At 38.1% G+C, this 10,144-nt stretch overlaps 1 protein-coding gene across 6 annotated transcripts; it reads left to right on the top strand.

Annotated features, from left to right (window-relative positions):
- Positions 1-2,949: 2,949 nt before the first annotated feature.
- LOC121636652 (zinc finger protein Eos-like) lies at positions 2,950-9,636 on the top strand. Of its 6 annotated transcripts, none has more exons than XM_041980350.1 (8): positions 2,961-3,047; positions 4,124-4,181; positions 4,276-4,380; positions 4,542-4,796; positions 5,728-5,895; positions 5,985-6,134; positions 6,385-6,516; positions 6,926-9,636. In XM_041980350.1, the coding sequence occupies exons 2-8, from the start codon at positions 4,142-4,144 to the stop codon at positions 7,810-7,812; spliced, it is 1,737 nt and encodes a 578-aa protein (XP_041836284.1). In that variant the 5' UTR covers positions 2,961-3,047; positions 4,124-4,141; the 3' UTR covers positions 7,813-9,636. The 6 variants fall into 6 exon arrangements, with proteins under 6 accessions (XP_041836287.1, XP_041836283.1, XP_041836289.1 ...); XM_041980352.1 differs by lacking the exon at positions 2,961-3,047 and adding an exon at positions 3,071-3,388; XM_041980351.1 differs by lacking the exon at positions 2,961-3,047 and adding an exon at positions 3,071-3,664.
- Positions 9,637-10,144: the final 508 nt, after the last annotated feature.

The raw sequence follows: 10,144 nt of genomic DNA, 5'->3' as shown, positions 1-10,144 counted from the left end.
ATATATATATATATATATATATATATATATATATATATATATATATACCACCGTTCAAAAGTTTGGGTTCACTTCCCTATTGAATCCGATGGCAAAGTGACCCCAAACTTTTGAACGGTAGTATATAAATATATATATATATATATATATATATATACTTTAGTATTAAATGTGTTTTTAAATCAGGATAGTGAACTTATACCTTTATAAGTCATTGTCAAAAATATTCCACAAGTTAACACCTCTTAACAGAAACACATCTCTGCCTTATATTTGTTCTTATTTATTTTTTTTAATCTGTTCCCCTCAAATCATATGAACTCTCTATGACTTCAAACAGCTTCTAAGTACTGCAGCAGTTTTTTTTACATTATCTGTGCTGTTTTAAATTAATTCATCCATCCATTCATCCAGTCATCTATCCATCCATCCATCCATCCATCCATTGTCTGCTGCTTATCCGGAGTCGGGTCGCAGGGCAGCTTCCTAAGCAAAGGAAACCCAGACTTCCCTTTCCCCGGCCACATTCACCAGCTCATGCGGGGGGATCCCGAGGCATTCCCAGGCCATCCGAGAAATGTAGTCCATCTAACGTGTTCTGGGTCTTCTCCGGGGTCCCTTTCCAGTGGGACATGCTCGGAACACCTCACCAGGAAGGTGTTCTAACCAGGTGCCCGAGCCACCTCATCTGGCTCCTCTCGATGCCGAGGAGCAGCGACTCTACTCTGAGCCCCTCCCGGATCACCGAGCTTCTCACCCTATCCCTAAGGGAGAACCCGGGTCCCCAGACTCTGCTCCCTCATCGGAAGAAGTGTTGGTGGGATTGAGAAGGTCTTCGAAGTATTCCCTCCACCGCCTCACAACGTCCCGAGTCAAGATCAGCAGGCCCCCATCCCCACTGTACACAGTGTTGATGGAGCACTGCTTTCCTCTCTATAGACTTTCTTAAAAAGGATGATTTTAAGCTGTATTTTAAAAGTAAAGACAGAGTCTCTACCGAAAACTAAAAGGGAGCTGCTTTCACAGGAGATGAACTTGATAGTTAAAGCCTCTGCTTCCCCATCTACTTCGAGAAACACTGAGGAATTAAAAGCGGCCTGAAGCTTGAGAGTCGAGTATTCTTGTTGGACAGTAAGAAGCAAGGAGATTTTTGATATAAGATTAATCAAAAATATTAAAAGGTTAATGCGTAAGGAGTAAAATTTTAAGTTCAATCCTGGATTTCACAGGAAGTCAAGAGAAGACAAGACTTGGGAAATGTGTTCTCTCCTGTCAATCACCATCAAAATTCTTGCAGCAGCATTTTGGATCAGTTGGAGGCTGTTTAGAGAACCTTTGGGATAACCAACCAACAAAGAATTACAATAATCTAATCTGAACGTGATGAAAGCATGACTGATTTTATTCTGCATCACCGAGAGACAGAATCTTCCTTACTTTAGCAGTGTTTTGGAGATTAAAAAGGCAGTTTTAGTAATCTATTTTATATGTAAGTCAAAGGAGTTTCTCACACTTTTTTAGGGGTCAACATAAAACTATCCACAGAAATTAAATGACTAAATCTGTTTCTGAGGTTATCAGGTCTGAGGAGAGCAGTCTCACATTTTGTCTGAGTTGAATAGCAGGAAGTGTCTGGACATCCAGTTTATGTCACTAGGACATACGTAGTTCAGTTAACTTGTTACTCTTATCTGGTTTCATGGAGAGGTATAACTGAGTGTCATGTACATAACAGTGAAAGTTGATGCCATGTTGCCTAATAATGGCACCGAGAGGAAGCATTTATATGAACAGCAATGGACCAAGCACTGAACCTCGTGGAACACAGTACTTGACTCTAGTGTATGAAGAGGATTAGTCACATGCATGGACAAACTGATAGGTAAGACTTAAACCAGGCTAGTGGGGTTCCTTTAATTCCAATAACACACTCAAGCTTTTGCAATAGAATGTTGTGTTCAGTTATGTGAAAGGCAGCACCAAGGTCTAATAGAACAAGTACAGACACAAATCCACTTTCAGAGCCATCAGAAGATCATTACTAATTTTCACCAGTGTAGCAAGATATTAAGATTATATATTTTGTTTACTATCCATGATATTAATGTAAATACAAATGAAAACTATCTGAGAAACATAGCAGAAAAAATACTCTGTGGTGCAATGACAACAATTTGCAGACAATGAAACATTCAACTTTAAAAGGTACCAACCAACCTAATATGCTTTTTGACTGGGGTTGTTCTCTGTATGCTATTTTTTTTGTGGAAAATATCACTAAAAAGCTGTAACAATATATTCAAGATATATTCAAATAAATGCTGTAGAGTATAGGTTGAAATTACACAAAATGAAAATACTAAGTACATCTTAAGTAAGTTATACTGTTTAAACACAGTACTTGGGTTATGTTCTACCACTGATCCAAGAAATGTCTGGGGAGTTAAATAACTCATTGCTTATATCTTTTAAATAAATATCCTGCAGCTTGTGGTGTCTGTTTAGCAAACGAAATAAGGGAACTAATTATTCTCTCACAATAGATGCATGGCTACCTTTAGCCTCCAGTTTGGTCTTCTTCAGGGATAACTCGCAGAGACAACGTAACTCTTTAAGAGGTAATTATTTTAAGACTATATAAGAGTGCTGTCTCAGCCACAACTCAGGCTGCAAACCGTTTTTACCTTTTCATTCTCTCTCTTTCTCTCTTCCTACACGCCACTGCGTGAACCCCTTCCCACGTCCACTGAACAGCCAGACTTCAGTGACAACAAACGTGAACAAATACCTTTAAAGTATTCTCTATATCTTTTTATAATAATTTTATTTCTGCTCAGTAATGTCTTTGTTAAAATAAACTGCCATGTTTTTCAAAAACAGAAATTCATATGAACGACACTAAAGCGAGCACTAAAGGTAGTAAACTATGAACTATGGCCCGGAAATTATTTTAAGCTGGAGTTAAAGCCACCCGGAATATGTTGCCGACCTAAAAAGGCAGATGAAAATCCAGAATAACCTCACTAACGCGGCCCTGACAGGGACAGGTAATGCAACGGGCACTGCTGAAACAGACAGTTTTAATTTATGGTTATCTACTTCTACGTTTTTTTTCTCAAAACAAGTCAGTTTTATGCTTAAAGTAGGGCTAGCTAGCAGCCAAACCACTAGCTGGCTACCTGCAGTACTTTGGGTGGCAGTGGGTACCATAGCAACCGTTAAGGAAACATCTGTGCTGATTAGCTAGTGCAGAGTTTAAGCTAACGGTGGTTTGTTATGCTAGCCTTAAACTTGACGTCGAACACACTTGAATTACCAGTTTAGCAGTTGTCTATTAATGTCACAAACCATAAGTATCTCCTTGCGTCATCGCTTTTATTGCTTACTGGTAATGGTGTTTTGATTTCTAGCAAGCTGTCGATTATGACAAACTGTTGTTACGCTGTGGTCTTCATTTTAGCTAAGTTACCAAACGGTAATTTTCATCACATGCTAACGTTAGCCTCCAAGGCCGTAAACTTAGGTTACCTCAACGCTGCCGTTATGTAAACAGTTTCTTTCTGTCAAAATATTACATTAAATGGCTACAGATAAACTCGATATTAGATTATCTTAAGTTAAATTTGGTATGTTTCTTTTAGGTAGCTGAGCCTTGTCTTAAATGGTAAGATTAGAATCGGGTCAAAGTTAGCTGATGGGAGATTGAAATCTTATGCAAATTTATCCACATTAGCTAATATTCATAACATTATCTTAGTCGTTACTCGTTAATGCTATAGTCTAATACTGGTACTGTCCAAGAGTTGTGGTCTTTCTCACTTTTACCGCATCAAGAACTTTGCAAGCATATGTTGTGGTTATTATAGTTTAATTTTTTTGGTGCAAGTTTTTAAAATGTTATTTTCGTTGTTATATGTGCTAACTAAAGTAGGCCTTGTGACATGTAATAAATGGTATTTTAAATGGATATACATTTGGAATGCCAGTTGTGATATGAAATTGAACTTGCCTGCAGTTATTCATTGTTTCCTTTAAATGAAGCTACTGAGTGAGTCGGTGTAGTGATTGGCTGCGTGTGAGAATGAGTGTGTGAGAAATATTACTTATAAAAATGTCATATCAGGATTCAGCCTGAACTAGTATGGATCTTGATGACTGTAATGGACGGGCCTACATATCAGGTAAAGGTTTAACCAATGATGCACATACTCACTTTCTAAGGATGGCATGATATTGAAATGAGAAATCTTGCTTTTGTCTCCATTGTGGTTGCAGCTAGTGGAGATTCTTCAATGGAAAGAGAGTTTTCTGGGGCCCTCGGAGGTCCAACAGTGAGCACACCAAATAGTAAGGAGAACTCTCCAAGTCGCTCCATCAGTGGTCAGTGGGAAATTAAGCCATCTTTATTCCTTTCCTAAGTGTACTTTAATATGTTATTGTATGTTACTCTCACAGCAATCAAGTGAATTTGATAAAGTTACTGTGGAAACTCATTTAACTTGTAACAAATTTTCTTCAACATGGTTTCTGTGCTTCTGTAGCCAACTCTATTAAAGTGGAGCTGTACAGTGATGAAGACCCAGGTCATGGTACAGAGGATGAAAGAGGAGAGCGAGTAGAAGAAGGAGATACAGGACAGGGTTCTGAGTCTAGCGGAGGCTACAGGGAACTTACTAATCTTGAAACCATGCCACCTGGAGCCACCAGATTGCCAAATGGAAAGCTAAAATGTGATATCTGTGGAATGATCTGCATTGGACCTAATGTTCTTATGGTTCACAAACGCAGCCATACAGGTGAGGGATCTTTTTGGTTTGAATAATTTTTTTTGTAAAAATATGTATGTTCGCTTTTTATTTTTTTTTTTAACTAAATTAATTACAGAGACATATTTTTCTTAATATATTTGTTTGATCATATTTGCTCATATACAAATAATTTACCTTGTTATAAAGTATAATTTCATACCTTATATTAAATGTATCATTTATATAATTTTTATCTATCACTTGTATCAAATATGTCATTTCAAGAAGATGGGGAAAGACATATATACATTATATTTATGCAGAGCCTTTCTTAGATGATCATGTTTGATATTATGTATTAAACTAACTTCCTGATTTAACCAGGAAATTTCCTTAGAATTAATATTATTATGTATTCAGTGTAATTCTACTTCTTTTGCCTTATATATCACATTTTGCATTTGCATGTGTCTCCCTTGCCAGCCATGGAGTCAGATTAGATGTTCGGAGGTTATATGTATAAAAAAAACCAAAAAAAAACAAAACATTTGTAATGGGCAATTTTAAGTTTTTCTTAAGACTTTTTAAGAGTTCTTTTTTCAGTTTAACAAATATTTGAAAATGAATTCATTTCATGTACTGGTAAGCATTCATGTATCTATAAAAAGAAAAGTTTACCAAGCTCTGACAAGTGCTATCCTACAAGTTAATAGAAAGTTCACTTCCAGGGTTGATATGTTCAGCCATAGCATTGAGGACTTTTTTTCTCTCTCATGACATGTCTTTCAGTAAAGTAACTATTTAATTTCATTGGATGAAGTCTTTATACAAGGAGAATAGGAGAAATAAATAAACTACTATGTTAAATTTCCTCGTACACTTGAAATTTATGACATTTCTCTTGGTGTAATTGGACTGTATGGCAATTACTAAGGATGTAATTGCCGAAGTTGGGTTGATAGATTTGACTGATCCCCAGGTGAGAGACCATTTCAGTGCAATCAGTGTGGTGCCTCATTCACCCAAAAGGGTAACCTGCTCCGTCACATCAAGCTGCACTCAGGGGAAAAACCTTTCAAATGCCCCTTCTGCAACTATGCCTGTCGACGACGGGATGCCCTCACAGGCCATCTTCGCACTCATGCAGGTTGGCAATATTCAAGCCTTATAATTGCTGTTTTTCTACAGTAAATGAACAGTTGTATTTATAATGCTGTCTTCTTATTCCGTTTCCAGTTTCCTCTCCAACTGTAGGGAAGCCGTATAAATGCAGCTACTGTGGACGTAGTTACAAGCAGCAAAATACCTTGGAGGAGCACCGTGAACGCTGCCACAGCTACTTACAGAGTATAGAGTCACAACCACCAAACAGTGCACAGAATTCAGGTGTGGTATAAACTGTTATTTCTTTCACAAATTGGTATAGCATCTGTGTCCAAAGGGGATTTTAATAGGATATAAGTGAGAAAAGAAGTCTACCTCCTTTAAAAAGGTGACACAAAGAATCTTCTGGTCATAATCGCTTTGAGTTTCAAAAGGTGGTTTAAATTTTGAGGCAGTCTACGATTTACAAGAAATTCTTTTGGGGTTTTAAGAAAACTCCAAAATAATATGGCAGCTTGTTTATACTCTGCAGGAGAGGAGATGAGAGCGCTAGAGTTTATACCAGACTCTCTTCTACCGCCCTCCTCAGACAAGATGGTGTTTATCGATCGGCTGGCCAACAGCATCACCAAACGCAAGAGATCCACACCACAAAAATTTGTAGGTGAGCATTTGGTGTCAGTGTGGATTGTTTTAGGAAACTAAGCAAGCAATATTCGTCAGTTTAAAATAGCATACCCCGCAAATCATGTCATGTTGTGACCACCAGTTTTCAGTATTTTTATATTGAAGTTGTGTGGTTTGACATAGCTTGCCAGCAATATATATATATTTTTAACAGCTGTCTCACCAATATATGCAGGTCATTAGACTTAAACAGAAGTAATACAGTGTTCAGTGCTGTGTTAAAATAACAGCAAGCATCATTATGGTATTCACAGTGAATGCTAAAGAGTTAGGATGTTCCTTTGTCGAGGACTGCGTTACAATTATTGATCTATTTTTCCAGAAAATGGTGATTTAACATCTTCCAGAGAATATAAGATTGTGTGTGTTTGTGTTCAATGTTGCAGGACAGAAGCACCTACGCCTCAATCTTGCAGATGCACCTTACGAGTTGACTGCTAGTTTGGATAAAGATGGGGACATGAGTGCAGGGGACCTTGAAGCCCCACACTTTACTGGCCTTGGAGGAGAATATGCAGGTGTAGCAGGTAATGGAGGTGGAGGGGTATCAGACACATTACGCCCCCTACACTTTCCCACCACTCACCTTTCATGTTTATCAGAACTCAGGCCGACCCACAGTTCCACTCACACTTCAGTTGCTCTAGGTCCAAGGTTGGATTGCACAGGAACTGGCATTGGGCGGGGAGATGTTGTTGTAGGGGGAAGGGAGGCAGCTGAAGGCCATGAAGACCTTCCAGCTGGTCGAAGTCATGCACCATCTCCTAGCAATGGTTGCCAGGACTCTACGGACACAGAAAGCATGCCAGATGAGCCATGCAACAGCACAGGTCCTATTCCAACCCTTCACAGTAATAACGGGCATCACCTCTTCCGCTCCAACAACCATATCCCAAGACCTCCTCCCACTTCGCACCATAGGAACTGGGACAGACACAGCCCAAGCCATGCCAAAGACCGAGAGGGGGAAAGAGAAAATGGAGGACACTCAGCCTTCCCACCTTCTGCCCATGCTCCAACCCCCAGCTCACCAACAGCACCTTCCTCAACGTCCAGGGAGGCTTTTCGGGTTGTAGATGGGGAGGGTCGAGCCGTGCGTTCTTTTCGTTGTGAGCACTGCCGGGTGCTTTTCTTGGATCATGTCATGTTTACCATCCACATGGGCTGTCATGGTTTTCGCCAGCCTTTTGAGTGTAACATCTGTGGCCATCGCTGCCAGGACCGCTATGAATTTTCTTCACATATCGTCCGTGGAGAGCACATTGTTGATTGAGGACAAAAACTGGACAACCTGCTTCACCTAAAGATGATTTTACATTGAGACAAGGAACTGGCTGGGTTTGGTCTGCACTTGGGCTAAAGGGAGCCAACTGATGGCATTAAGCTGATTGTGAATATTTAAAGAGGCACAGGCACACTTGGCAAGAAAACTCTTTGAAAAGTACATTTCTACATTTTTAAAATTTCAAAAGTGTCCCTAATTATTTTGAGTAGTGCTTCAACAACAAATATATTTAAAATAAACCTTTAATTAAAGTTGTTTGAGAGTATATATAGAGCCAGTGCACTTTTTCATCCACAGATGTGCCTTGCTCTGCAATTCAGGATTCACACTCGATGCACAAATTATGGTAGATTTGTCCATTACTTTCAAATATGCTTTTGTGCACTTTAGCAAAGATGGTGTCAAAAGCCAAGTTCAGAAGCTGGTGTGCAGTGGAGTCTGTACAGATTGTTAATAAAAACATTCTGAAAAGAAAATACAAACTAGTTTTGTTCTTTAACTTTGAATTGCAGGACAGCCATTGCTTCATAAAAGTACAGACCAAACTCAGACCAGGTCGAAATGAGTTAAACGTAAGTGTTTTGTGGGGGCTGTCCTTGAATTATAATTGCACTTTGGTTTTTACAGGGGGTGATATGAAAAGATCTACGTGTGTGTGTTAGTGTTTGTGTGTGTGAGAGAAGCTGATAGATCCTGAGTTTTGTGAAAGTGACAAATGAAGGCCTTTATTTGTGTCATGTGGGATGGTGTATGCATTGTTCCTTTTCTTTTCTATGTCTGCTTTTGTTGCACTGATACCTGCCAGAATTCTATTATTATATTAAACTATTTTATAGAAATACACTAATGATCTGCACATTTCTCTCAAAAATGTGAAAAAAAGGAAAAAAAAAAACTTGTGGAATGTTCTGCTCATACAAAAAGGGGTTCAGACATCACTGCCACAACTTTAAGAGATTACTGAAGTTTATGGTCTTTGTAGTTTTCCTTTCAAAACTAAATTAAACTGCAAAGCAGCACATATCTGACAACTCTATTTATGGTATATTTAAACATGATTTTGGTGTAACGTCATTGTATTGTGCCTTTCTTTACCTTGTTCACCAGACAGGAGGACAGGTCTTGAAAAATATCTGAGTGATGCTTGAGGTCATGTGACAAAATAATTTAAGCATTCAAGTTGTTTACCAGACACTCCCTAGCGTGTGGATGTAGTTTACAGTAGCTGTTAAACAAAAACGTTAGCTTGATTTCCTTCATTTTGTTAGTAGACTCATTTCTTAAGCTTAATGAAAGGCTAAATCTGCATGCAATTTTATATTTGCGGCTATAACCTGAGTGCAGTGATGTGTGGCAGTGCACTACCGTCCTCACGAGTAAAATCCAAAACATTTAAGAATAGTAGATTCTTCCATCCTTCAAATCAACTTCTTTGCTTCTGATCCATGACTAATTATTGTATCTGGGGAATCTGTATAAAAATTACATGCAAGAGAAACGTATCTTCACAGCCCATCCACCTTTGATTCTTTTTATTTATCAGACATCGCTTTACTTTTCTAGTTGCTAACATTTGACTTTACATGGTTAAAGCACAAGACATTTACTGTCCAGAAGGCTGTTTGAACCCTTTATTAGTCAGAATCACTGACTTGGATACAAGAATCAGAACTTGATTTTTGATCAACATGTTTGCAGTTGGCATTTATTTCCATAATGCACCAGATATTAATAGCAGCAAAGATAAGTGGCACAAAGAATGTGGCCCATTTTGTATTTTTTTAATGTATACAATCACAAACGATTAAGTACGAAAATGGCTTAAAATAATTTAAATATTTAGCCAACCTGAGCTTTTGTTCATCCAGTCATATAATTTTTCCTTTTGTTACACAACTGTTATTGACATTTCAGCTATTTTCTTTCAGCTTCAAGAAAGTTTTTTTTCATAAAATTTGCTCATGCTAACTTGAAACCCTCATTGAATATTAGCTGTTGTTTTGTGATGTGTTCTAGTTTTGTCATACAAGACCCAGTTGTCAGAGGATTATCAGTTTCGGTAGTTGTGCAAAAGGTCATTTTTCTTTTGTGTAATGGAGGAACAAAAGTAGTCTTATTCAATCATTTTAGACTGACATAAATGTGGTTCCTTACAACACCAAATAATGTTTTATAGCTGAACCAAAGAACCATGTTTCCCGATGTTCAGCACTTTTCCTCTTTATGGTGGCAAAATGCAAAATTATAGTGAATAAATATATTTGTACATGCAGGTAAAAGAATAAGATTCAAGACAAAATAAAAGGGGTCATAGAAGCAT

This window comes from Melanotaenia boesemani, chromosome 3 (assembly GCF_017639745.1).
Source record: "Melanotaenia boesemani isolate fMelBoe1 chromosome 3, fMelBoe1.pri, whole genome shotgun sequence".
NCBI classification, from domain to species: domain Eukaryota; kingdom Metazoa; phylum Chordata; class Actinopteri; order Atheriniformes; family Melanotaeniidae; genus Melanotaenia; species Melanotaenia boesemani.
The sequence above is the reverse complement of the archived record's forward strand: the minus strand, read 5'-3'. Positions and strand labels throughout refer to the sequence as shown.

What these genes read in the sequence shown, in the direction of transcription:
- LOC121636652 (XM_041980349.1), top strand. Translation starts at nt 3,002, where the DNA reads ATGAAAATCCAGAATAACCTCACTAACGCGGCCCTGACAGGGACAG. An exon ending in CGCGGCCCTGACAGGGACAG is followed by an intron (nt 3,048 to 4,275) that starts GTAATGCAACGG and finishes TTGTGGTTGCAG; the next exon opens with CTAGTGGAGATTCTTCAATG. An exon ending in CACACCACAAAAATTTGTAG is followed by an intron (nt 6,517 to 6,925) that starts GTGAGCATTTGG and finishes TCAATGTTGCAG; the next exon opens with GACAGAAGCACCTACGCCTC.